Here is a 26828-nt window from a genome sequence, read left to right on the forward strand (position 1 = left end):
TAATCCCAAACAGACCTCCCTTCTTACTGGGAATGACTACAGTCTACTTCCCTACATGCATCCGACAAAGTGGGTATTCACCCACAAAAGCTCATGCTCCAGTACGTCTGTTAGTCTATAAGGTGCCACAGGACTCGTTGCTGCTTTTACAGATCCAAACTAACACAGCTACTGCTCTGATACTTCCCTACAGTTCCTTTCTGCTTTCAGCTCCTGAGCTTTATACAGGCCCTCTCTGTTCCTGTCCACCTGACTCACATATGATTAATCCAGGGGTAGGCAACCGATGGCACGTGTGCCGAAGGCAGCACACAAGTTGATTTTTGGTGGCACTCACACTGCCCAGGTCCCGGCCACCGGTCCGGGGCGCTCTGCATTTTAATTTAATTTTAAACGAAGCTTCTTAAACATTTCAAAAACTTTATTTACTTTACATACAACAATAGTTTAGTTATATATTATAGACTTAGAGAAAGAGACCATCTAAAAACATTAAAATGTATTACCGGCACGCAAAACCTTAAATTAGAGTGAATAAATGAAGACTCAGCACACCACTTCTGAAAGGTTGCCGACCCCTGGATTAATCCCTGCTCCCTGGCTTCTCTTCCAAGCGCAGCCTGGGCAATTAATTGGCCTACCTAGCCACCTTAACCTCTTCAGATCTTGTGTGGGGTGGACACCCTGTCACACCAGTAAAAGATATTACCTCACACAGATCTTGTCTCGCTGATATCCTGGGACCAACATGGCTACAACAACGCTGCATACAGTTCTGCAGGTAAGCCAGGAGAGCTTGTATTCTGTGCAAGGTGAAACCAGTGGCTGGAGAGGGAGCTGCACATGTTCTACTTGGAGTCATCTTAGCAATCATGGTGTTAACTTTTGTGTGCTTGATCTTACAACCTTAATGTTGTCTAAATGCTCATCTTTTTGCCTTGATTTGTGGCACAAGTCAAATTAACAAGCACTTCCTATCTTCAAAGTGTCTGAGCAAGCTCTGTAATTAAGCCTGTCTAATATAGTGAAGGAAGGTCACACCTTTGAGGATGTTTAAGGGTGTTGTTGAAATAAGCTGTCACATCTTAATGCTATTATTAACAAGTATTTAAATACAATATCCACAGTGAGTGACACAAGAGCCTTTGCAGAGCTCTGACTCAGTCATATAACAATAAGACATATATTATCTGTTCATAGAAAAATGCTATGTTATTGAGAGGGATAGCATGGCATCGGGTAATTAAAGACTGTGCTGCAGTTAGGACTTGTTGGAATTTTTTTTTCCTTGCAGGAAATTTTGACTTTTTGTCAAACAGTAAGAAACACCAGACTGAAAACTGTTCTGTTTTCGGCTACCAACAATGGAAGATTTTCACTCCAAACCAAAACATTTTTCAGCTAAAAACTGAAAATGTTTCAGCTGAAAATTTTTGGCTTCCAGGTTTCTGGGGTTGTTGCTGGTGGAGATCTTTGGGTTTTTTTAAATAGGAAAACAGACACTTCTGTGAAAATCTTTGATTAGTCAAAATCCAATTTTCCATATAAAAAGGTTGTCAAAGGAATTTTTTTGTACTAGTTCTAATTGCTGTGCAGACGTCCAGGATAACACAGCTATGGTTGCACATGCAATCTTAACGTTAGCACTTCATGACTCAAGTACTTAACCATGGAAACATAACATCTTCTAAATATATGGGGTAGGGAGAGGCACTTAAAGGGAATTTTGCAGTTTTTAAAGAGAAAAGAAATTACATATGCAAAATGGTTTGGCTAGGCTGCACTGGAATACCTACCCTCAGTCACCCAGACCGACGCAAAGCCTAGAGAGCTCATAAATTGCACTTAAGATCACAGAGGCCCTGTCTCATTCCAGGCAGCTCAGGTGATCTGTCCGTTCATTACCCAGCTGAGTCAGCCAAACATCCTTGCATAACACAAGCCTTCTTCTGGCAGCTCAGACGCAGGTACCACCAGAGCTCCAGTTTGTTTAGGATTGTCCCTGGCAACATCTGGTGGCTATAGATCTCATTTGTAAAGGACATAGCTATGGGATATGGGAGAGCGAATCAAAGCTTTTATGTGGTGGTTGCTTATTCCCTGGTCATTCTCTTACAACCTTACCCATGGAAATCTGTGTCAGAGGAAGGGCAACGGAGCCAAAGTTAATCCTTTGTCCACTAGGGCCCCATAACCCTATCACAGAGGTATTCTGGGTGAACACCTGGCTTCACTGAAGTCAATGGGAGTTTTACCATTGACCTTTGTACCTTTTCTGAAATTTTAAAAGAACAAGAGGTCTAGAGCAGAAGTATTATGATCAGGAAGGCGGGTGAACCAATGTAACTATTCCTGCTAATGCCCAGCGCATATTGCAATTGTAATACATAAAATTGCAATCTTGGCAAGTCACGGATTATTATAACAAGTTTCAGCAACATGCTCTGGATGCCATAAAAGGCATGCAGATTAAACACTGCCCCCTCTTTAGTAATTTACAATCTAAGGGCCTGATCCAAAGCCCATGGAAGTCAGTGGCCAGGGAAGTCAACAGGAGTCTTTCCCATTAACTCTAATGGATGGATCGAGACCCAAAAATGCAGACACAAATGCGAAAATTCAGGCTGGGAGACCCAGAGGCAGGAGTTTTACCATTGACCTCAGTGGGACCAGGATGCCACCCTTAGATTAGATAAGCAGCATAGGGTAAAGGGTAAAAGCACCAGTATGGTATTTGATGAAACAAAGTTTGTTTGGCAGCACACTAACTATGTGGTCCAACTAATTCAAGTATCAAGGTCAACACTATCATTTTAATCATAAAAATGATCTTTCCCCCATCCTAATCAGCGAGGTATCCCGAAATGAAAAATTCTGTAAAATCTAGTTACAGACTGTACATCTGCCAAACCCTTTTTATACAATAATCCTGAAACTTTAAAACTGGACATGCTGCCAAGAGATCATGGTGTATGTACAGCTGTAACTGTTATGCCTTTGCTTTCTAAGAATTTTGCTTGTGTCCAGTGACAGGAACCATTTTGTCCTCAGAGTTTCTGAACCAGGTTATAAAGCAGACACACACACTGTGCTTTTGTAACTTACTGTTCAGTGTGAAGTACATGCTCCATCCTTCACTCAATCAATAGAGGATGTGAGTCTATTATGGGCCCAACCTACAAGACATGTTTTTTTTGCTCAAACTGTAGTAGGTCCAAGTTTTAGCTATGCAGGTCCCTCAGTTCAATTGCCAGCCACAACCCAGACTCACGGAGACTTTATTTTTGTTCCTTCTTGGTTTGTTGTTTTCCTTACATTAAAATAAAAGACATTCAGACGGAAAGCATATGGTTTACTGAAAAAGAACCAATGGCAGCTCTTGTACAGAGGGGGTTGGGGCACTGCCCCACCAAAGTAGCAAGCCCACATATTTTTATATATTTTTGTGTGTGTCACTCACGAGTATGATGTGAACAAAGAAAATCTGTAGCGACCATGGCTCATTCTCCTTCACCGCCCCCGTGGCACATGCACAGTGATGATTTACAACTTCTGAGTCAGGCGTGTGTTGCGGTGATTTCAATAGGGTTTGGGGAGCACTGGTTCATCACCAGAAGAGGTCAAGCTCCCATTTCAATGTTAGGACTCTCCTGCAGCACCCAGTGGGTTCTCCCCTTTTGCTGCTGCTACCGTCATTGCTTGAAGCAGGCTCTTGTTTCAGGCAGCAGCTGCAGGAAAAGGGAGACCACTGGATACCACAGGAGAGAAAGGATCGGTGCAAAAATGTTTTCATCAATATAATGTCATGATTTTTTTCTGCTACACTCCTACTGCCCCAAAGTTCACCCTGAGGGAGGCAGCCCTGATCTGCTCCACCCCTTGCCAAGATGCCCCACACGCCGCTTGTCTCACGTTGTGCCCACTCCCCTTAGGTGACGTTTGCAGCATGCACAGAATCCTTGTCCGAGGGAGGCAGAATTTTTTTTTTCTGCAGAAAATGTGCTGCAGTTCTGCCTTTTTGCCTACCAGAGGCGGCTGTGGCACCAGAACAGCCTGAGCTGGCTGAGGCTGACTGGTCTGGTGGGTGACGGCGAAGAGCTAGCAGGCAGATGGTGGGTGGATTTTTCCTCAAGTGAAAAGTCACAGCAACCTTCTTGGAGGCAAAGTGGGCCACACAAGGCTGCTGGGGTCACAGGCCCACATGGGAATGTGGCGGCTCCAGGCATGGCCACCTGGAGAGGCAAGGGGGGGACTGAAGATGCTGTGCCTAGGGGCGTGTAAGGTGTAAATCCGTCCCTGCCAGTAGATGGCTGTTTAGTTGCTTATCTGAAGTGAGTTGATGGCCCCATCCACATTTTTGTGGACAGGTAGACATCAGCTTTAGCTGAATTCTCACAAGAGAAAAAAGGGCCAACTAAACCTGAAGACTTAACTATCTTCTCATCCACAGGGTGGCCTGGAGGTAGCTTGTCCTGCTGCTAATTTTTTCAGATATTAGAGCTGGTCAGAAAATGGGGAGTAACTTTTGCTATTTATACCTTTTGTGGGAGACAAGTGATAATTTTTATTTGTGGTGGGCACCAAGTAATTTTATCCCCAAAATTACCACAAATATTTAGGGTAGAGAAACAAGAAATGGTTGGCCAGTCTTACTAATTCTCTCTCTCTCACAGACAATTCAGGGATCTGACTCCACTCTTAGTTACAGGGGTTCTTTTACATACTTTAGGGGACAATAAAAACCAAGCAAAATAGCCATCATTCATAACTGTGATTATTTTATTATTAGAGAAAGGAAAAGAAAACATTAAACAAAACACAAATGACAGAACACAAATGATAAACTGGCTAACTCCGTTGCAATCTCTTCTTTATGCCTCTGTGGGGAGATTTTAACAGAGATGACACTTTTGAGGGTGAGCCCACCTCTGGTGGGCATTTTGCTCTTGGTAAATTGAGGCCCAGGTCGTCTTATTGTGAGTCCAGTCTTAGTATCTCATAGGAAACTACAAGCTGTTTATGGATGGACAAAATTTTAAGGCAGATGGATCCTGTCAGGTTGTCAGAGACACAGGCACCGACTTCTGCTGGCCACTTGACCACCCCTCTGCACCCGGCTTGCCCTGACTCCACCCTGTCCTGCCCCTATTCCAACCTCTTCGCCAAATCCCGGCCCCACCTCTTCCCTGCCTCCTCCCCTGAGCGTGCCGTGTTCACACTCCTCCTCCCTCCCTCCCGGAGCTTGTTATGCTGGGAAACAGCTGGTTTGCAGCAGCAAGCACTGGGAGGTAGGTGGAGAAGCAGGGATGCGGCCGCTCAGGGGAGGAGGTGGAGGTGAGGTAAGGTGAGGTGGGGCAGGAGATGGGGAGGGGAGGGGAGCTTGGCTGCCAGTGGGTGCAGACCACCCACCAATTTGTCCCCGTGGAGTCAGCACCTATGATCAAAGATAACCTAAACTAGTTTATAAAAAGGCAGAGTAACTAACTCCGATCAAAGTTGTTTAAATCAGTTGCTTAGAAGAAGCCATTTAAGGAGTTCTCTTAAGATAGGCCATTCAGCAAATATCTTAAATCCAATTAAACCCACTATTCTCTGTTTACAAGTGTTTAGCCTCTGTCTCCTCTCCAGTAATACATGGTCTAACCAGGAGAAGCTGTCAATATTTTAGATTACAATATCATTTCAATATCCAAATAAAATCATTACAAGAGTTTTCTAATCTAATCCCTTGGCAGTGTTTTTGGCTGCTTCCACCTCATCTGTGATGATTGCCTTCGGGTTGGAAGGTAGCCTTTCTTTGCTACATACTGTGTGATATAGTTTTCTGCTTTTTCTTAGTTGTCTGTGGCCTCTTCCTTGTGGAGGGACAAGATGAGTTGAGGAATGCTTCAGCGTAGTAGCAGAGAGTGAGTGAACAGTGCTCACTTCAGAATTTTATACTCTTCTCCTTCCTATTTTCATGAAATTATAGGAAAACACCTCTTTCAGACTTGTTTAGATTCAAATTTGGCTGCTGTCATCCTTTCCTTGACTCCATGCTTTTTTGGTGGTACACCTCTTCCTCGATATAATGCGACCCTATATAACATGAATTTGGATATAACGTGGTAAAGCAGTGCTCTGTGGGGGCAGGGCTGTGCACTCCAGTGGATCAAAGCAAGTTCAGTATAATGCGGTTTCACCTATAACGCGGTAAGATTTTTTTAGCTCCCGAGGATAGTGTTATATCGAGGTAGAGGTGTATCTTCAGCTCCTGAAATTGCATCTGATTAATGAATGTGCAACACACTTCTAAATGTTTTTGTTCTTCTGTGGATCAGAAAACTTTTAAAGTTTTTAAATTCTTTTTATTCAGTCTATTTTCTGAGATATTTTTTCAGTTTTATTAAACAGGAAATGAAATTCTGTTTTCAAAAAGTCCAAACACCCCTGCTCTTTACATAAATGCTTTAATTCTCAAAAGCAGCAAAGAATCCTGTGGCACCTTATAGACTAACAGACGTTTTGGAGCATGAGCTTTCGTGGGTGAATACCCGCTTTGTCAGATGCAACATGCTCCAAAATGTCTGTTAGTCTATAAGGTGCCACAGGATTCTTTGCTGCTTTTGCAGATCCAGACTAACACGGCTACCCCTCTGATACCGAATTCTCAAAACAATCTTTTTAGAAGGCACTAATTTTTAAAGAGAGCTTTTTGCTTAAAATTGTTATTAAATAATTGTTTGATTCTTCATAACAATTTTTGTAGAGATTATTCTTTTCTTCCTGAGTTGGGTGAGTAGCTGCATAAGTTTGCTAAATAGCTAAATAATTAATTCCCCAATAATATAAGCACCCTCTATTTAAATGGTCTCTTGCATTAGTAAGTAATTTATGAAGGACATTAGATTCCATGATGGTCCATCAAGCATTTTACCATTTACAATGGTAGCAATTATATTAGGAAATTACATTAGAAGATTTGCACTTAGTAAGCATTTCACAAGGGCATTCCATCTCCACATTTAAAAAATAAACAAAGGTTTTCTATAATCTATTTCTCAACTATACATGTTTTTCTTAAGGTTTCCAGGAGGAAGATTTTACAGTGATTACAAAGGAATCTACTTTACTGCCTATTTTATGGTTCTGTTAACACAACCTTATGTATGACTCCTTTTTGCTCTTAACATCCTCTTGAAGTCTGGACCTAACTTTTGTGCAAGATCTGTTATTTGAGATAAACCCATCTCTTTGCCAACTGATGTTTTAGGTATAAGATGTGTCCTTGTGAGGCAGTGCCCATCCCACGCAAATCTTGAATGAGTTATTGTGGGCCAGGAGGAGCCAATTAACCTTAGATGCTGAACCTAGATGGGAACCAGGGATTGATAGGGCCTAATGGCATATGAAGCCCTGCTGGCTGAACATTGAAACTGACGGAAGGGATGGAGGGTGGGAGTTGTCTTGGACAATAAAGAGGAGGAGCAGCAGGGGATGAGGAATGGTTTCCCCTCAGGAACAAGAAAAAAGACTAGATATATCAGGATCTGAAGATGAAGGAATCCATAGAAATGAAAAACAAAAACAGGATAAAAGTCAACATTTCATAATTGTCAAATGCATGTAGGCCTGCTGACGGGGGTGAGGGGGCGGGGGGAGAAGGCAATTGCCCAGGGGCCTGGCGATTTAGAAGGGTCTGCAGGCCCCCGGCTGTCACCGCTGTTGTGGCCCAGAACTGCTGTCTGCAGGCCTGAATGAGTGTCAGGAGATGTGAACAGAGGAGACATTGACACTCTGAAAATGGCAGCAAGGATAAAGCAAATGCTGGTGACATACAAAGAGCTAAAAGCATGCAGGTTGGAGAGCTATTGATTAGAATGTAGACATATGGAGCAAGATGAAAAACTTTAAACAGTAACCTTAAGGAAACTGAAAGTTATTTGTCAACTGCCTAGCATCAGGGGTTACGTATGAAGTGCTGCTGGAATTGTCTGAGGATGATACCAAAAAGGGTACTTGTGAAGAGAAAGTATTGTTTTTAAAATGGCTACTTTAGTACGAGAGAAGGAAAAAAGTGGCATTCTGTGGCTGGATGTATAACATTTATAAGTGACAAGTATAAGAGGGGTAGCCGTATTAGTCTGGATCTGTAAAAGCAGCAAAGAATCCTGTGGCACCTTATAGACTAACAGACGTTTTGGAGCATGAGCTTTCGTGGGTGAATACCCACTTCTTCAGATGCATGCATGCTCCAAAACGTCTGTTAGTCTATAAGGTGCCACAAGATTCTTTGCTGCATTTATAGGTGAGACACTTCTGAATAGGATCCAAATTGAGCGTCAGTCTTGTTGGGTTAAATCATAAGTGTCTCCCTGTCCCCCCATCCCATGATGTGCTATAAATGTCCAAGATTTGGACGTGTGGCAGCGATTTGTAAGGGAACAATGAGGTGCAATAAATGTGGAGGAAATCACTCCTATGAGAGAGGGAACAGAATCTAAATGAAGCAAAAGGTACCCACTGCAGCGAATAGAAAAACAAAATTACTCAAGTAAGAGAAAAGATGTACAAGGGCCGCAGAACATGAGTAGAATGGGAGAGCATGCATTGCTTATAGGGATAGAGATGTTTATAGCATTCATTACAGAAGTATTTAACTGCACCTTGCTGATCGGGGGGGTGGAGGAGGGGACTGAAAAGATTAAAACCATAGCAAAAGCAGCAGAAAAATATCTGAAGATAGACAACCTCTCAATAGACCTCATTCATGTGATTTTAAATGAAGGCAATAATATAACTTAAATAACATGGTCTTAACAATCCTTAGCTGAGGTGCAAAAGTTTAATAATACATGGACGGGAATTTAAGAAAGCTATCTTTGAAATGGGAAAAAAGCATGATATAATATATGTGCAAGAACCATGGCTAACAAGTAAACTTGTTTTCAGTCTATGGGGATATGATATACTCCCACAGCATTTCTCAAACGGAGGTCGCCGCTTCTGTAGGGAAAGCCCCTGGCGGGCTGGGCCGGTGTGTTTACCTGCCCTGTCCGCTGGTCCAGCTGATCATGGCTCCCACTAGCCGCGGTTCGCTGCTCCAGGCCAATGGGAGTTGCTAGAAGCGGCGGCCAGTAAGTCCTCAGCCCACGCCACTTCCAGCAACTCCCATTGGCCTGGAAGAAACTGAGGAAGCCAAATACCACATATTCCAACCAATGACATTTCTGAATATATCAACAGCTTTGCCAAGTCTTTATGGAAGGATCAAAAGGTAACAGCATGGGTTGAGTGGGAACAGGCTTTTGTGTACCTAGTCTTGGAATCCAGAAATCTAAAAGGCTGTTGAATTAAGAGACTGTTCTGACAGCTTAACTAATGAGGATATTGTTGGCACTAACCTTGGTAATTTTATCTGATTCCTCATTAGGCATTTTGACAATCAGAACAGGGGCTCCAGGAAGCAGAAATGATATAGTAAGTGAAATAATGTTTCTAACCATGGAAATAATGCACGTAGGTATCTGTGTAAAAATAGCATGGATTACAGTGCATTTCAGAATATCTGGAAATGAAACGGCTCACGAAGCATCAAAGCAAACTAAAAAATGAGGTGGATATTAAGATTTCCTTAAGCAGATAAGAATTTAAAAGCATGCTCATAAGGAGCTTGCAAAGGAATGGCAAGAACTATGGACTAAGGAAATGTAAGGATAAAGGATTTATGATGTATGCTCAAAAGTCAGATAATACTATACTCCACAGTCATGGTAGAGAAAGCGAAGTCGTCATTTTTAGAGTGTTAGTAAGTCATTGTGTCTTAAATGATACGGTCAACTGATTTAAAAGACATAAAGATGGGCCGTGTAATGTATGCAAAACCAAAGAACCCGTTGGTCATGTTCTGCGGCATTGAAGGCAATATTCCTTGGAAAGTAAGTTTCTTTATGAAAAGCTGACGTGGCTTGGAATCAAAGACTGCTCCCTAACGGGACTAGTGAGACAGGAATAATGCAAAAAAGCCTTGGTGCATTTCCTTAAGGATACTGGACTGAGTGAAAGGACATAAACAGAAAAGGCTGAACATGAATGAAGGAAATGTCGGTCATTGCCTTGTATGATGAGGCTTCTGTGCCAAAAAAGAAACAAAGACAACAGCAAAGGAATGGGCTTCAGCGAAGGGGCCTGAAGTCACTCCCTACAGGGAAAGGGGATTCGCCAGGGAGGAAATCCAAGGGGAAAGTAATCCCTAGGTCCTGCCCTTGACTAGGGAATTCAACAAGAGGGGTGAAGTAGCCGCATGGGAATGGAGGATGCTCCAGTGGTGAACCCAGAGATAGGAAAGGCAACAGAGAAGTGAGATAGGAAGGAGCTCAGGGAAACAGCAAAGGGGTCTGGGACTGAGCAGACCTAGGTTGCTAGTCATAGAGTCCCTGGGCTGGAACCCAGAGTAGAGAGTGGATCCAGTGAGTGTGCCAAAGTGGCACAAGACCTGGAGATGGAACAGAAGAGTGCTGGAAGTGGTATACGGACAGCTTGTCCAATGGGACTTTGTTACTCTGGAAGAGGGCACTCATATAATCACCTGGCCAGAGGGCTGAATCACAAAGAAAGTGAATCTTGAGTCACTGGGGTGGTAGTAGGGGGGCTATAGCATGAGCAACTGACACAAAGGGGTGCCAGGTGGGACAAAAACCTAATTCACAGCCCCACCCCCAAGGAAGTGCACTTGCCATGAGTGGACCTCTTCGCAGTCCTGTTCTGTGATAAGATGCTCTGGTTGGTTGGTTAGTCTTTTGACCCAGCACTTCTTACAGCATTCACAATTTGCAATTAAATATTTTATACAAAACACAAATTGCAGTAAAACAGAGCATCAAAGCAAAGAATACAGTGTCAAAGTAAAACAGGAATGATAAACGCTGCAATTTAGGATTTGTATAAATACAATGTTATCTTCCTTGACTCTTGTGGAGTTTGTCATATTGACAGACAACAAAATTCCTAGGAATTTCCTTAGTTTGGATGTTTCATATAATTAAATAAACAAAAATATATGCAGGTGAGGTACTTTTCTCCAAGCACCATATGTATGAAAGTAATTATTTGTATCTCCTAAGACTCAGTAAATGTGCAGACATGTTTGTAATGACCTAACATTATACAAATAATTTATAATAATTTTTCTAATATCATTTTTGCATCAATATTGAGGTCTCTTCCCTACACTTTCCACCCACTCTTTGTCAAAACAGTGTTATGACCAACTCCAATGGATAGTGAGGACTTCTTTAATATCTGTGTGGTATCTCACAAGCACTGAATTCATGTTGCTACTGCTCTCTTGTGAAATCTATTTTATGTGCTTCTATAATCCGCATTACCAAAGTAATCTGGGCACCACATATCCTTTAATGCAGTGATTCTCAAACTTTTGTACTGGTGACCCTTTTCACATAGCAAGCCTCTTAGTACAACGCCCTTATAAATTAAAAATGCTTTTAAATATATTTAACACCATTATAAATGCTAGAGGCAAAGCGGGATTTGGGGTGGAGGCTGACAGCTTGCGACTCCCCCATGTAATAACCTCATGACCCCCGAGGGGTCCCAACCCCCAATTTGAGAACCTCTACTTTAATGTGTTTATCCTCACAACATCCCAGCAAAGGAGAACTATTATTCCCATTTTACAGATGGGGAACTGAGGCACAGAGACTGTGTTTTAACGAGGATTACGCAGGACATCTGCGATACAATGAGGAATTGAACTCAGTCCTCCCAAGTACTAGACTAGGGCCTTAACCATGGGACAATCCTTTCTCTCTAGAATTCAGTGTGTTGGTTATAAGTCTACTTGAAAATATTTTACCTGTCTCCCTAACATAAACTTAGGCTCTCAAAGACAGCTCTGCCAAACAGACCACACAATAATTACAGCCCAAATGAAGTTCAAAGTCAAAAAACTGGTGAAAAGTAATGCTTTAGATTCTAAACAGTTGGGAGAGTTTGGATTGTGAGTGTAGTGAGTTCTCTCATTACTGGATGTTTTGCGAAAGAATTGCATTGAATAGATATGGGATATTAGAGAAGCTAAGTTCAGAGAAAAGCTACAGCAATGATTTATGGGATGGAAAACACATCTTACAATGAAAGGCTTAAGGACATCAATCTATTTAACTTAACCTTGTCTTTGATGAGATGTAGTCTTTAAATACTTACACAAGAAAAACATATTTGATATTAGGGGGCTCTCTAATCTAGCACAAATGCATAACAAGATCCAATGTCTGGAAGTTTGTTAGAAAAATTCAAATTGGAAATAAGATGCAGCTCTCTAACAGTGAGGGTAATAACTATTGGATCAACCAAGGGATGCAGTTGTTTTTCTGTCATTTGGAGTCTTTAAATCAAGACTGGATGTCTTTCTAGAAATTATGTGATAGCTGAACCATAATTGTGCTCTGTGCAGGAATCACTGTGTGAAATTCTATGGCTTGTGCCATGCAGCCGATCAGAGGAGATGATCACAAGGGTCCCTTCTCACCTTAAAATCTATGAATTCAAGTCTAATTTATTTACATGTCTGTATGCTCTTGAACAAGGATTTTAGATAGTGAAGCTGCACCCCTCTACCCCTGCTTTGGTTTTATTTTCTTTCTCTCCTATGCTCTCTACATTTCTATTATACTGGTGCAATTCCTGTTGCAGGATCAGAGCCGTGGTCTCCCATAAAATGGCTTTGCAAAAGTCATTAATTTTTTAACTCTTTGTTTTTGCAGTATGGGCCAATATTCACAGTGTTTGCTCTGGGAAATCGATTCACCTTTGTGACTGAGGAAGAGGGGATTGAAGCATTTTTTACATCTAAGGACATAGATTTTGAGCAGGCGGTGCAGCAAACAGTCCAGCGCACAAGTAAGGGATATCTCACTTTCAAAGGAAAACTAATCTAGCCACCCATCAAGGTTAAAGACGTGATCCATAGCCCGTGGGTCTTTGGATCAGGTCTTAAATGCATATCTTAATCCACAGTCAAAGCACAAAGTTAAGGGGCAAATGCAATACGCAGTGTCATTGCCTGGGCCAGTCCTGCTCTCTGGATAGACACCAGTCTATCATGAGGGGGTCCAACTGCATGGGCCACTAGATTCCCTGGATCTGGGTAGTGACAGATAACTGTTCCCAGTTCTGGGACCTCAGGGGCACTCTTGAGGTGCAGACCCCATATCTGACATCCCTCATGGCAGTGGGACCCTGCACTCCAGCTACCTAGACCCTGGAACCTGTGCCCCAGTCCTCCTGAGCCCCCCAGCAGCAGTAGATAAGAGTCACTAGCAAGCTCATATTCCTTTGGAGCTGGCTGGATGACACTTCTTGTCAGGGGCGGCTCTAGGCATTTTGTCACCCCAAACACGGCAGGCAGGCTGCCTTCGGCTGCTTGCCTGCGGAGGGTCTGCAGGCATGCCACCAAAGGCAATCTGCCTGCTGCCCTCGCGGCAACTGGCAGAGCGCCCCCAGTGGCTTGCCGCCCCAAGCATGCGCTTGGCGTGCTGGTGCCTGGAGCCACCCCTGCTTCTTGTGTTAGCTCTCCCCAGGTTGAGAAATGTCACTACCAGTCCTGTCACCAGAGTCAGCTCCAGGCACCAGCTTATCAAGCAGGTGCTTGGGGCAACAACTCTGGAGAGGGGCGGTTTTTTCACATATTCGGTGGCAATTTGGCGGAGGGTCCCTCACTTCCACTTGGAGCGAAGGACCACCCGCTGAATTGCCGCAGATTGCGATCGCGGCTTTTTTTTTTTTTTTTGGCTGCTTGGGGCGGCCAAACCCCTGGAGCCAGCCCTGCCTGTCACTACCCAACCCCATCCTCTCTGGTTTTGTTATACATCTGAAGCAAGCTACACATACGCCAGTTCAAAATGGTGCTCAGTGCCAGACACAAAAATGAGTTATGTAGAAAATGGAGATTCTAATCCACAATGCAGGTTACAATCATAAATTATCCTCACAAAACTAAATGAAATTTATAAATAGATATCAAAATATTCCCCAAACTGTCATACACAGATGTAACTATTTGTTATCCAAGGCCACGAACATGTTTAATGACCTCAGAACATGTCATCAGTAGATTTTTGAACCAACAACCTGTATTGTTGTTTGTATTGCAGTAAAACTTAACAGCCTCAGCCAGGTATAAGGGCCTCTTTGTGGCAGGCACATGTAAGAGCTTCAGAGCCATAGGGCAGACTTCTACCACTTGAACAAAAGGAGAAACTGTTAGCTGGTAGCAATAGTAAGCTGTTCTCCTGTAGCAGAACAGACAGTAGAAGAGAATGCAGGACACACTTTGCTGGTGTGTTATGCCAAACCTGAATCCCATTCACACATCCTTTAAGCTATGGAAAGTGGACTATGGGAGTAAATTCTCTAATTGCTGGGAGAGAAATGAGCTGATAGAAGATTAGATGTTTTGCATGTTTGCAGTGATGAGAACCAAAATAGGGTAGTTCTGATCCCCCTAAAAATGGGCTTGGATGGTGCAGCCAGCAGCTGTCCACTGCAGGCTTCATTTTCCACCTCCAAATACATGTGGTGCAATCTGACTTTGCTAGCCATAAAACCACCACGTGTGAATGGATAACAGTGACAGTCCTCCCAAGAGTTTCCCCTGCACCGGTGTTTAATCACCTATCCCAGTATTGCCAATCTCAAGCTTTCAAAATCATGAGTCAGGCCCCACAAAATCATGAGATTATTTTCAAAATAATACATTTCAGGGTTGGGGGGGGGGTTGCTGCCTTTTGGGCCACTCACATTTTCAAACTTTTATTCACAGCCAGGAGGGCCAGAAACTTACTTTGTTCTCAAATGAAAGCTGAAATTCTTATACAGTCATTTGACTCCAACACCTGGGACATCAAGATATTGTGAGAGTTGGCAGCACTGTTAGACACCATGAAATGAATTCCCATATATTGGCCCTGCCTTTTCCCTCACAAATACCACACAGGGAAGAGGATTGAAAACCATGGGAGAATGGAATCAGATCTATTTACTATTACAAATATTTAAAGGCACGTACATTGCTTAAACCCCCCCAGAGAAATGGTACTCCACGTAGGAGCCTGGGACCGGCTGTGATGACACCTGCTATTTAATACAAGGCTTGAATAAAGCGACCAGATTATCAAAATGAAGAAATGACACCTCTCACGCCACACCCATTCAGGAGTCTGTTCTCCACACTCAGTCACTATTCTCACCTTAGTGAGGCTACTGGCTAGAGCTCACGCCTACAGGCCTGGTGGTGTTAATGTCCTCAGCTGGGCCCTGGTGTTGGTGGTGTCACCCCCGTACCTCCACCAGGCTTCATCTCAATGCACTGCTGTCCCCAAGGGCTGAGACCGAGGGGAATGGCTTCCCAGAGTGCACAGCGGCACCTGATGTGGAGGAGACAGTGCAGGGAACAGTTGCACAATAAACACTTAGATCCCAAACCACTTACAGCTTTATAGATTAACACTAACTCCTTGAACTCCCCCCTTACAGCCCCATCCCCCAAGCCTAGCAGGTGCTCAGTGCAGGTAATGGACCAGCAATTCTATATGCTCTCGACATGAAGCTCCAAAATGTGCTTTGGAACCGCTTGGCACGTAAATCACGGGAAGTGTCTGGCATATTTATTTACAAGACTGAAGCTTTATAAGGCAGAAGGAGAACTTAGTGGGGTCTGGGTGTTAACCATTGCTGATCCCTTTACATGGTCAGAAATGCAGGCTGTAGGAATAAAATCTTCATGGTATGAATTTCACCCATAGAGAATAAGATTACAGTAAACTGAAACCAGTATCATAAGTAATATACAAAACAGACACTTTTGACATTTAAAATTTACCTTGGCTAGTTTCCAAAACCTTTACACCTCCTCCCTTTTTTGTATTTAAAGCTTCAGTTCCTGCAGAAATCTTTTATCGGAACCATAGCAGGCTCTATAGCATGATGAAAGGAAAAATGGGTACCTCTAGCCTGTACCTTTTTGCTGGAACTCTGTGTCAAGAATTACATGAGCACATGGGCTGCTTGGGCACAGCAGGAACTGAGAATCTCAGTGATCTAATAAGGTATGTGACTTTTATAATCGTGCTCTACTGAACAGATGTCCATGTTCTTTGCTAAATAAATAGTAGCTGCAGCAGTGCCAGTATTATAAAGTCTGCAGGTGGAGATTGGGCTGTGAGATCCCAGAAGAAACTCCTCCAGGAATGCAGAGCAAGCCATTCGTTGCCTTGCTGTGCCTGGTGGCTTAGAGCTGGCTGGTGCAGCTCATAAAGTGATTGGGTCTGGAGAGGGTGGAGGCTGGGACTGGCTGCCATGGAGAAAAATCTGTTAAAAGTTTTGAAAAAAGGTAAGCACAGCCGCCTCTACTTATCAGGGTATTTGCCAAGGGGACCTCTGGTCAAGGCTTCACATGTCTAGGAAGCATCTCAAGTTATATTGGCAAGCACTGGCTCATGCACTCCTTGGCAGAACTAAACAATTCCCATAAAAATCCAGGGTGATAAAAATCCTGTCCCCAGTGAAGTCAATGAGAGTTCTGCCATTGATTTTAGCGGAGCCAGGATTTCATGCCAGGTACACAAGAAGTACCTGGCTGATAGTCGAATATTCTGCACAGATTTTTATACCGCACTCATGACCACAGTATCTAAGCACCTTCTTATAGTTGCATGAAGCAATGTGACTAACATCTGTCACGTGTGTTTGTGCTCTCATCCTCTCGTCAAGGGAGAAGCATGTGCAGTGGTGTGTCTTTTTGGTAGGGAGTCGGTTTTTTTGTTTGGTTTTTTTTTTCCATATAAATATACCTGTTGCTATATTAGAGAAGGCAAGGTCAAAGAACTACACCTTGCACTTGGAATGGAAAGTGATGAGGTTTATGATGGATCTCGGTTCTTGGGGAAGTTTATTCCATATTTGCCTGGGCAGAGCTGTACACTTCTCACCTGTTGATAATGCAGTGCTTTTCCCCCAGTTGTGCAGCTTATATACACTTTGGCAGGCCTGTGATTATGTGGAAATAAAGTTGATCCATATTTGTAAAGTGAGGCATTCAGATCCAATGCCATTTGCCATAAGGTACGTCTGCTCTGCACAAAACTTCAAGTAGCATGTAGAGTACAGCTGCCCTTGCCCCCAGCCTGGAGATAAATAGCAGTGTGGATGGTGAAGCACTGCTTAGACGTGTAAAGGCATGCCTGAGCCCTTTGGATATGTACCCTATTTTTAGTGGTGTACTGTCCCATTGGTGGAGCATTTCCCCAGTGCCAGGGAAAGGCTCTGGCCTGGGGGAGGCAGCCGGGAAAGACTCTGGCAGTGGGGAAAAACTCAGGCATCTCCCCACCTTTGCCTCCTTTTCCCCACCACAGGCAGCTGCCGGGGCCTTTCCCTGTTTCAGGGAAAGATTCTGGCAGAAAGAAGGCAGGGTGGAAAGGCATTTCCTCACTGCCTCCCCTCTGCCAGACCCTCTCACTGATGTGTGTAGCTTACTCACTGCAGTGTGGAAATGGCTTGTTTTTCACTGAGGCTCATAACTGCACATATTCTAGCCACCCCTGCCAGAGGTGTGCTGTGCAGACATATCTTAAAACTTAACAAGCCAGTTAGGTCATAACTAAGATAATAAACTGCAGATATACATAAGGGGAATATAATAAATCTTGTACTGTATACCTTTATTATGCACCTTTTGGTTGGTTGGTGATAAAATGGGGGCTGAAAGAACTGAAATACACACTGATTGAAAAATCTTTATATTGCTGACCTGGAGCTGAAATGCATTCACCAGATGGCGCCAGAGAGACAGCAGGAGAAATGTTGCTTATGCTGTTTAGAAAGGCAAACAAAATGAAAGCATCTCTGTCTCTAATCATAGCTAAACAGTAGCTGGAGCTCAGGGGAAGATGTGTTAGGAAATCATAGATCTAATGACCCTCAGTGAAATCCACTGGGGATGTGTGCAGGGGGAAGGAACAGACATGAGCAGGCTGAGTGGGAGGCGGAGAGAGGGGGAAAGCATCCCCTAGCCCAGCAGGACTCAGGATGGGAATGTAATGCAGCCAGGCATGGAGTTACATTTCTAAGCCCCTACTGTGGGTATCACACAGGAGAAGGGGTTCTGATGCAGCCACTGACTGGGGAAGTCCTAGCAAGAAAGCTCATTTGGAATCAGACTGATGGATAATGGGGATGGGGAGAGGGTACTCCAATGCACAGGGCCATCCTGCGGCTACTCGGGAGAGTAAGTGCTCACTAACTGGTAAAATTTAATCACAAGCTGAGGGCTAGTGCAAGGGTTATCGATCACATAGGTCCCACTTAAACTCTGTGTTGAGGGCTTAAGTCCTGCTGGCCCCTCTACACAGGAGAATTTCATCCCAGCATGAGTTAAGGTTCCACAGTTAGAAAAGAGTTACTTTTCTGCTGGTAATCAAACACGGCTGACAAGATGTCTGTTGTTACTTCTGTTGTTACAGATCTGTCATGTATCCAGCAACCGTAAATATCTTATTTGGAAAAGGTGTCTGTCCAACAAACAAGAGTGACATCAAGGAGTTTGAAGAACATTTTCAGACGTATGATGAGGGTTTTGAATATGGGTCTCAGATGCCTGAGTATTTTATGAGGTAACGGAAAGGGTGAGGGAATGGGGCAAGTCTTGCAAACCTATTAGAAGTGTCTTATCCTGGTAACCTAGCAGCATTTCCCTGGAAAACAATGTTCTACCTTTGACTCCATTTCAGTCAAATGCAGTGTTAGTTGGGCTTTAAATTTTGTCCATTAAAAATTAGACTCCTGATTCTCCTCTAACATATACTGGTGTAAAACAGGGATAACTCCACTGAAGTCAATGGAATTACACCACTGCATGAGGAGAATCAGGCCTTATGTGCTGGTTTTGTAAAAGACATCCCATCCTGTCATTTTATTCTCTTGGGCCAGCACTTCAGTATTTAGTGCCCAATCTGAGACATCTTGGGCCTTATCTTTAGTTGTAAGCACCCGCAGACCTCATTGCCTTCAAATGGGAGCTGTGAGCGCTCAGCAGCTCCCAAAATCAGATCTTGTTTTCTCAGATTGGACACCCAAAGACTGAGGCACCCAAAGTTAATGGTCGCTTTTGGAAAAATTTGGCCTAAGTAACCTGTCCAAGATCACATAGGAAACTGGTGGTAGAGTTGGCAGGAAAATCCAGGAATGCTGAGTGTCAGGTCCCTGTTCTGGCCATCAGACCATGTGTTTAGCTATTATGGGTTTCAGAGTTGCTGAGCATCTGCTGCTGGTCTTGACTCCACTTGACTCAACAGTACTGAAAATCAGCTTGGTACTTCTCTCCATCAATGGAATAGTACCGAGGTGCTCTGAGAAGGCTTGGAGAAAAAGTGAGGAGTCCTCCTCCATGAAAGGACCTGGAACAACGCTTCCTCAGCTCTCGTCCACTCACGCCCCTTCTCTACCTACGCTACATTGATGACATCTTCATCATCTGGACCCATGGGAAGGAGACTCTGGAAAAATTCCACCATGATTTCAACAGCTTCCACCCCACCATCAACCTCAACCTGGACCAATCTACACGGGAGGTCCACTTTCTTGACACCACGGTGCAAATAAGTGATGGTCACATTAACACCACCCTATATCGAAAACCTACCGACCGCTATGCCTACCTTTATGCCTCCAGCTTCCATCCCGGACACATCACACGATCCATTGTCTACAGCCAAGCACTGAGGTACAACCACATCTGCTCTAACCCCTCAGACAGAGACCAACACCTACAAAATCTCCACCAAGCATTCTCAAAACTACAATACCCGCACGAGGAAATAAGGAAACAGATCAACAGAGCCAGACGTGTACCCAGAAGCCTCCTACTGCAAGACAAACCCAAGAAAGAAACCAACAGGACTCCACTGGCCATCACATACAGCCCCCAGCTAAAACCCCTCCAACGCATCATCAAGGATCTACAACCCATCCTGGACAATGATTCCACACTTTCACAGGCCTTGGGTGGCAGGCCAGTCCTTGCCCACAGACAACCTGCCAACCTGAAACATATTCTCACCAGTAACTGCACACCGCACCATAATAACTCTAGCTCAGGAACCAATCCATGCAACAAACCTCGATGCCAACTCTGCCCACATATCTACACCAGCGACACCATCACAAGACCTAACCAGATCAGCCACACCATCACTGGTTCATTCACCTGCACATCCACCAATGTAATATACGCCATCATATGCCAGCAATGCCCCTCTGCTATGTACATAGGCCAAACTGGACAGTCTCTACGGAAAAGGATAAATGGAAACAAATCGGACATTAGGAATGGCAATATACAAAAACCTGTAGGGGAGCACTTCAACCTCCCTGGCCACACTATTGCAGACCTTAAGGTGGCCATCCTGCAGCAAAAAAACTTCAGGGCCAGACTTCAAAGAGAAACTGCTGAGCTTCAGTTCATCTGCAAATTTGACACCATCAGCTCAGGATTGAACAAAGACTGTGAATGGCTTGCCAACTACAGAACCAGTTTCTCCTCTCTTGGTTTTCACACCTCAACTGCTAGAACAGGGCCTCATCCTCCCTGATTGAACTGACCTCGTTATCTCTAGCTTGCTTGCTAGCATATATATACTGCCCCTGGAAATTTCCACCACATGCATCTGAAGAAGTGGGTATTCACCCACGAAAGCTCATGCTCCAAAACGTCTGTTAGTCTATAAGGTGCCACAAGATTCTTTGCTGCTCCTCCATAAAAGTGATGTTGCGCTGTGCTGCCTGAATTGTTTTCCCAAATGCATTTCAAATCATTCCTATCTTATTGTTGTTTTTTCTTCACAGAAACTGGTCTAAGTCCAAAAAATGGCTTCTAAAAGTGTTTGAAAAAGTGGTATCAGACGCTGAGAGAGCCAACCTGTCAGACAGTGATTCCAAGGTAAATCTGTCAGAGGATTTTAAATAAAGTGCTGGATCAGCATTGCTGCAGTTATATTTTGTATGCAGGGATAGAGGACATGAGGCATTTCAGAGCAGGAAGAGACCATTAGGTCTGCCAAGCCCATCTCGCATAGATACACTTTAAGAACATGATAGTGACTTCAAAGGCAGCAGATTCAGGCCCATCATTTTTAACCTCACCGATCAGCTTAGTTTATTTTACTAGACTCTTGATTTGTCTATATGGTGATTTAACATGTTGTAAATATCCACCACACCAGCCTGCTGTGCACAAACTGTCCATGTGGACCCTGCTACTGCACACTAAAAGTTTTGTAGTGCACTTGCAGTAGATCAAAACACACTGTGGAACTTTTAGTGTGAAGTAGCAGGGTCCACACAGTAAGTTACTGCATGGCAAATGCAGCTCTATAGAGTCACATCCCAGCTTACTGCACACTAAATTGCTGTTTAGACAAGTCCTTAGATGTCACACGCTGCTCTTGAGAGTTCTGAGCTGAGTTTGGCCATCAAATTTACCTCCTCACTTTCAGAGGTCACCAGCTGAAGAAGTCAAGAGAAGGGGGCTCTGGTTTGTGAACCATGTACAATCTTTTACAAGGTATTTTGTTAGTGCTGGTGTAGAGTGGGTAGATCCTCAAACAGGTATTTAGGTTACTAGATAGAAGAAGCTGCTGGTGACTAAGTAGATCTGAAGCCAGGTACACTAAGTTACAGCTACAATAGAGGGTTTGTTCCTCTACTTATTCTGCTTAGGTAATGGTGAAAATTCTGGTCAATGGATATTGTTACATAGAAGGGCTGGCTGGGCCAGAGTACTTGAGATGATGGAACCTGCATGGTAATTGGCCTTTTGTTTTTGAGAAAACAGTAGCAATTTCAAGATGTGGATCTCCATTAACAGTAACAAATACCCATGTGCCAGTGGACATCTGGGCATCTCAGGTTATTATTGTCATATACCAGTGGTTGCTAGCTTTCATATCTCATAATATATCAGACCAAGAATTGTGAAATTAAGCTTGACTCCCTTGCATGTCCACCATCTGCTGTGTAGGATCTTGGCCTCTAAGCCAGGCAGAAGACTTGTGGATATATACATTGTCTCAGCATGAAATTCACCCCATACCTGTATCAGCACAAGGCCTCTGCACCATATAAGTCACGTAGAGTCCTCACGAAACCCTTGAGTGGTGCAGAGACCTCATGTTGGCCTGCTGCACTGGAATGAATTTGACTTCTTTGGAAAGCTCTTGTCTATCTAATTTGGCATTGAAGATTGTTAACTAGCTTTATTTTTAATTGCTAAACTAGTGGAAGGATGTACCCAATTTTTAGAAAACCAAACCCTAAGACCCAATATGTGTGTGTATATTTATGCTTTTACTTATAACAGACACTGCTGCAGCATCTCCTGGATAACTTGCATGGAAAACATTTAGCTCCCAATTACGCTCTCTTATTGCTCTGGGCCTCCCAGGCGAATGCTATGCCTGTAAGTATGATGGCTGTGGGAACACTTTCATTCTCTTTGATTGGACCAAATCACTCCATATCTGATTTTTTTTTTTTCAGTATTCGTCCTCAAAGAAAACCTGCCCAACACCTTGTTGGGGCAGGGGCTCAATACCAGTCCTGGCAGCACTGTCTGGTGGCAGTACTCTGGGTTATGTTGCCCAGTGGCGAGCATCAATAGCCGGGGGTAGGGGAACCCAGACCACCCCTGCTCCACCAGGTTCCAACCCAGGGCCCAATGAAACAATAATTCAAAATGTGCAGCCTAGGGGGTAGAGTGCCCCTATGCCTCCTCCCGAGGCCACTTCCTACCCTGGCTTCTGTTTCTCTGTTGGCATCACTGGGAGCCTCTGAATCCTTCCAGGAGCCCTCTCTGTCCGTGGTTCAGTGGGTCTTCCTCTTGCAATTGCATCTCTGTGACGTTATTGATATAATCTGGGACAGTATAAAACATTATTTCAACCAAGGTCCTGTAGTGTCACCAAATCTGGTATAAAGGAGGTCAAATAAGGTGTCTAAGACAAGGTGATGGTTTGCTGGTTGTGATTATGCTATCTGTATGCATATATCATTTTTGTATTTAAAGTTATAAGTATTGGCTCTATACTGTCTGTATTTCAAAATTATGCTATGCTTCTGGGTGACACCTCAGACAAGTTGGTGTCAGCTCTGTCTAGCCTGCTTGATGGCTCATTTAAGGACCATCAGCTATACCAAGGGTCTCAAACTCAAATGACCACGAGGGCCACTTGAGGACTAGTACATTGGCCCGAGAGCCTCATTACTGACACCTCCCCCCTGCCGCCTTCAGCCCTGCCCCCACCCCCACGCTACCCCTTCCATGGGGCCCTGCCCCTGCCCCACCTCTTCCCTGAGGTCTGAGGTCTCTATATACCAAATCCTGAACCTTATTTAGCACTATTTAATATTGTACAGTGACTGGTTATGTTTATACCTTTTGGCCTATATATTCCATCTTAATTAATACAACAGCTCCCAGGAAGGATTGGTGCTTGGGAGGAAAATCCATCACTGTACCTTTAAGGAGTTTGGGGAATGAGCTGGAAGAGAGGGACTAGCATATATACTGCCTATTCCCCCCAGGGCAAATGCCAGGGATATCAGCAGAGAAACGCTGACCTACTGAGTACCTTGAAGGCTAATTAAGGAGAAGGGGGCAGCGGAGGGAGCAGCTGGCAAAGGCCTTACTACAGACTGGAGAGCTGTGTACAAGACAGTTTAATTAACAGGACCCAACTCCAGAGAAGAAAGCTGTTTAAGGGGACAGAGTGAGAGGGTAAGTTAATGCAGCCACACTCCAAGGAGGAGAGCTTAGGGAAAGACTGAAAAGGAATAATCTTGGCCTACTCTGTTCTAAGGCGTCGTACATTGACCTAACTCTGTAAGCATCTACACTACAATGCAGCATCCATCAATGTTACTCGTCCACTATACCGACGTAATACCGCCACCTCCCTGACAGGCGTAGCGTGCAAGTCAATATAGTTAGGTCAATGCAGTGTCAGCATAGACACCTGTCATAAACAGATAGCTACGGGTTAATGTCTCTTTCACCTATAAAAGGCTTAACAAACAGTAACCTGAAACACCTGACCAGAGGACCAATCAGGAAACAAGACTTTTCAAATCTGGGTGGAGGGAAGTTTTGGGTGTGAGTCCTTTGTTCTTGTCTGTTCTTCTCTCGGCTCTGAGAGTGACCACAGGAATCTCCAGGCTTTCTAATCTTCTGTTTCCAAGTTGTAAGTACAAGGATAGTAAGACAATAGGTTTATATTGTGGGTTTTTTTTGTATTTACATGTGTGTAGTTGCTGGAGTGTATTCTTTTTGGATAAGGCTGTTTATTCATTTTTCTTTTAAGCAATTGACCCTGTATATTGTCACCTTAATACAGAAACAATTTTTTGTCCTTTTTCTTTCTTTTTATATAAAGCTTTCTTTTTAAGATCTGTTGGAGTTTTTTCTTTAGTGGGGACTCCAGGGAATTGAGTCTGCAGCTCACCAGGGAATTAGTGGGAGGAAGAAGTCAGGGGGAAACTCTCTTTGTGTTAGATTTACTAAACCTGACTTTGCATACCCTCTGGGTGAGGGGAGAGGGAGATTTGATCTCTCAGTATTTGTGTTTCCAGGACTGGAAGCAGGGAATCTCCTAGGGTTGTCCAGGGAGGGGAGCCTGGGAGGAAGTAACAAGGAAACAAGGGAAGGGGGTTATTTCCCTTTGTTGTAAGACTCAAGGCATCTGAGTCTGGGGGTCCCCCAGGGAAGGTTTTGGGGAGACCACAGTGAGCTAGGCACTGTATAATTCCTGGCTGGTGGCAGCGATATCAAATCTAAGCTGGTAATTAAGCTTGGAGGTTTTCATGCTAACACCCATATTTTGGACGCTAAGGTCCAGATCTGGAAAGAAATGTTATAACAACACCGCATTGTTTACATCGACTGTTGCTGCCTTTCAGAAGCCAGCCCACGGTTCCCCACACTGACAGTTAAACTGGTGCAAGCGCTCGTGATGAGGACGCACACCGCCGACCGAAATAGCATAGTGTGGGACATGCAAAAGGGCTTTAATTACTGCGGTGGCTGTATGTTGATATAACTTAGGTCGACTTAATTTTGTAGTGTAGACTTGCCCCTGGAGAAGGAACTGGGAAGGGTTCCACAAACAGGCTGGTTATAGATGCAGGAAAGAAGAGTCTCATGAAGGAAGGAAACAGAGATCACTAGTTGAACTAAGCCTGAGATGATGAATGTCCCCAGGTGTATTTGTGCCTATGGCTACACTAGAGCCCTTACAGTGGAGCAGCTAGACCGATGCAGCTGCACCTCTGTAAGCTCCCTAGTATAGCTGCTCTAAGCTGTGTGGAAAGAGCTCACCTGTTGGCTTAGTTAATCCATCCAGAAAGAGTGGCAGTAGCTATGTCCGTAAGAGAAGCTCTGCTGCCAACATAGCGCTGTCCACACCAGTGCTTAGGTCGGAGTAACTTACGTCGCTCAGAGGGGTGGCTTAGTCATACCCCTGCTCGACGTAAGTCATACCAACATAAGTGGCTGTGCAGTCATAGCCTGACGGAGCTCCTACTTAGGCTGATGGCTTTTGTTAATAATAAATGTGACCCTTGAAAAGGGTGTGCTCTTTGGTTAAAAATATTTGTATGCGCTTGTTTATAAGCTGGGTGAAGGGAAGTGTAGTGCCACTCCTAACCGCATTGACTCCACATCATCACACACGCACAAAAGGAATTAGGTAATTGTGCACAAGCATTCATTTTGTACAAGGAAAGCTTTTTAGTATGAGACAGGTGCTCCTGTGTTTTGCGTGCCCAACAGTTTTTCCCTTCCCTGCATTTAAAACTTGAATTGCAACTCATTGGTTTGCAAATGCATTTCAGCATTATAATCTCGCTAATCACCTGACTCTCTCTTGCACTGGCTTTCCACTGACTTCAATAAACACTTCCGACTGACGAAGGTGTAAGTGGGATGAGACTCAGGCTCATTGCCAAAGGCCCTGGGATAATCTCTCAGACCACTTAGCAGTTTTTGAAACTCCTTCACATACTCTCCATGTCCATCATGAATCAAGAGAAGTCACACCTTGTTTTACAGCGTCATCCTCATCTGCTTTCCGTGAGGGAGGGCCCACTCCAAATACCCGTTAAAACTTAGGGTGGTTTGGATCTGGACTTGAGCTTTGTAACTTAGAATCACAGATGTGGGGCTGGATGAGACCTCGAGAGGTTGAGTCCCATCCCCCTAAGTATAGCTAGATCACCCCAGGCAGGTCTCTAGCCTGTTCTTATGAGTATTACAAGTTTTAATGCAGCTCTATATTTCTGAGGTAACTTCTTTCAGTTTCTTTCTTTAGGTGGCATTTTGGACCCTGGCATTTATACTATCCCACCCTTCTGTTTACAAGAACATCATGGAGGACCTCGGTTCTGTTTTTGGTAAAGCAGGTAATAAACCAGAAATAAGTCACTGTCGTATTCTAGAACATACATTGAAAAAATAACAATTTGTTCTGAATTTGTACAGTACCAAGCCCAGTGGGGTCCAGCTCCATGACTGAGGTTACTAGGCATAACTGCAATACAAGTAATAACTAATATAGGGCCAAGCCCTGAGATCTTTACTCAGGATTTGCTCATTTCTTACTCAAGCAAAGCTACCTGTTGATGTCAATGCAAGAAATAAATAAAAGTTAAGTCAGAACTCAGCAAGGATCTGAGGATTTGGCTCTTCAGGCTCAGGCCTAGCATTTGGGTCAAATCTTCTAAGG

General features: G+C 43.9%; 1 protein-coding gene across 5 annotated transcripts in view; it reads left to right on the forward strand.

Annotated features, from left to right (window-relative positions):
* LOC127049667 (24-hydroxycholesterol 7-alpha-hydroxylase-like) overlaps positions 1 to 26828 on the forward strand; it is a 52972-nt gene that overhangs the window by 5255 nt on the left and 20889 nt on the right. For 3 of the 5 annotated variants that reach the window (XM_050950833.1, XM_050950837.1, XM_050950836.1), the window contains 6 exons: positions 12765 to 12900; positions 15932 to 16106; positions 18519 to 18668; positions 20899 to 20992; positions 22412 to 22510; positions 26415 to 26505. In XM_050950833.1, the coding sequence (XP_050806790.1) occupies positions 12765 to 12900; positions 15932 to 16106; positions 18519 to 18668; positions 20899 to 20992; positions 22412 to 22510; positions 26415 to 26505 (745 nt within the window). Of the gene's footprint in view, positions 1 to 5250; positions 5289 to 12764; positions 12901 to 15931; positions 16107 to 18518; positions 18669 to 20898; positions 20993 to 22411; positions 22511 to 26414; positions 26506 to 26828 lie in introns of those variants that run through there. The other 2 variants (XM_050950835.1, XM_050950834.1) reach the window with 2 other exon arrangements.

This window comes from Gopherus flavomarginatus, chromosome 4 (assembly GCF_025201925.1).
Source record: "Gopherus flavomarginatus isolate rGopFla2 chromosome 4, rGopFla2.mat.asm, whole genome shotgun sequence".
NCBI classification, from domain to species: domain Eukaryota; kingdom Metazoa; phylum Chordata; order Testudines; family Testudinidae; genus Gopherus; species Gopherus flavomarginatus.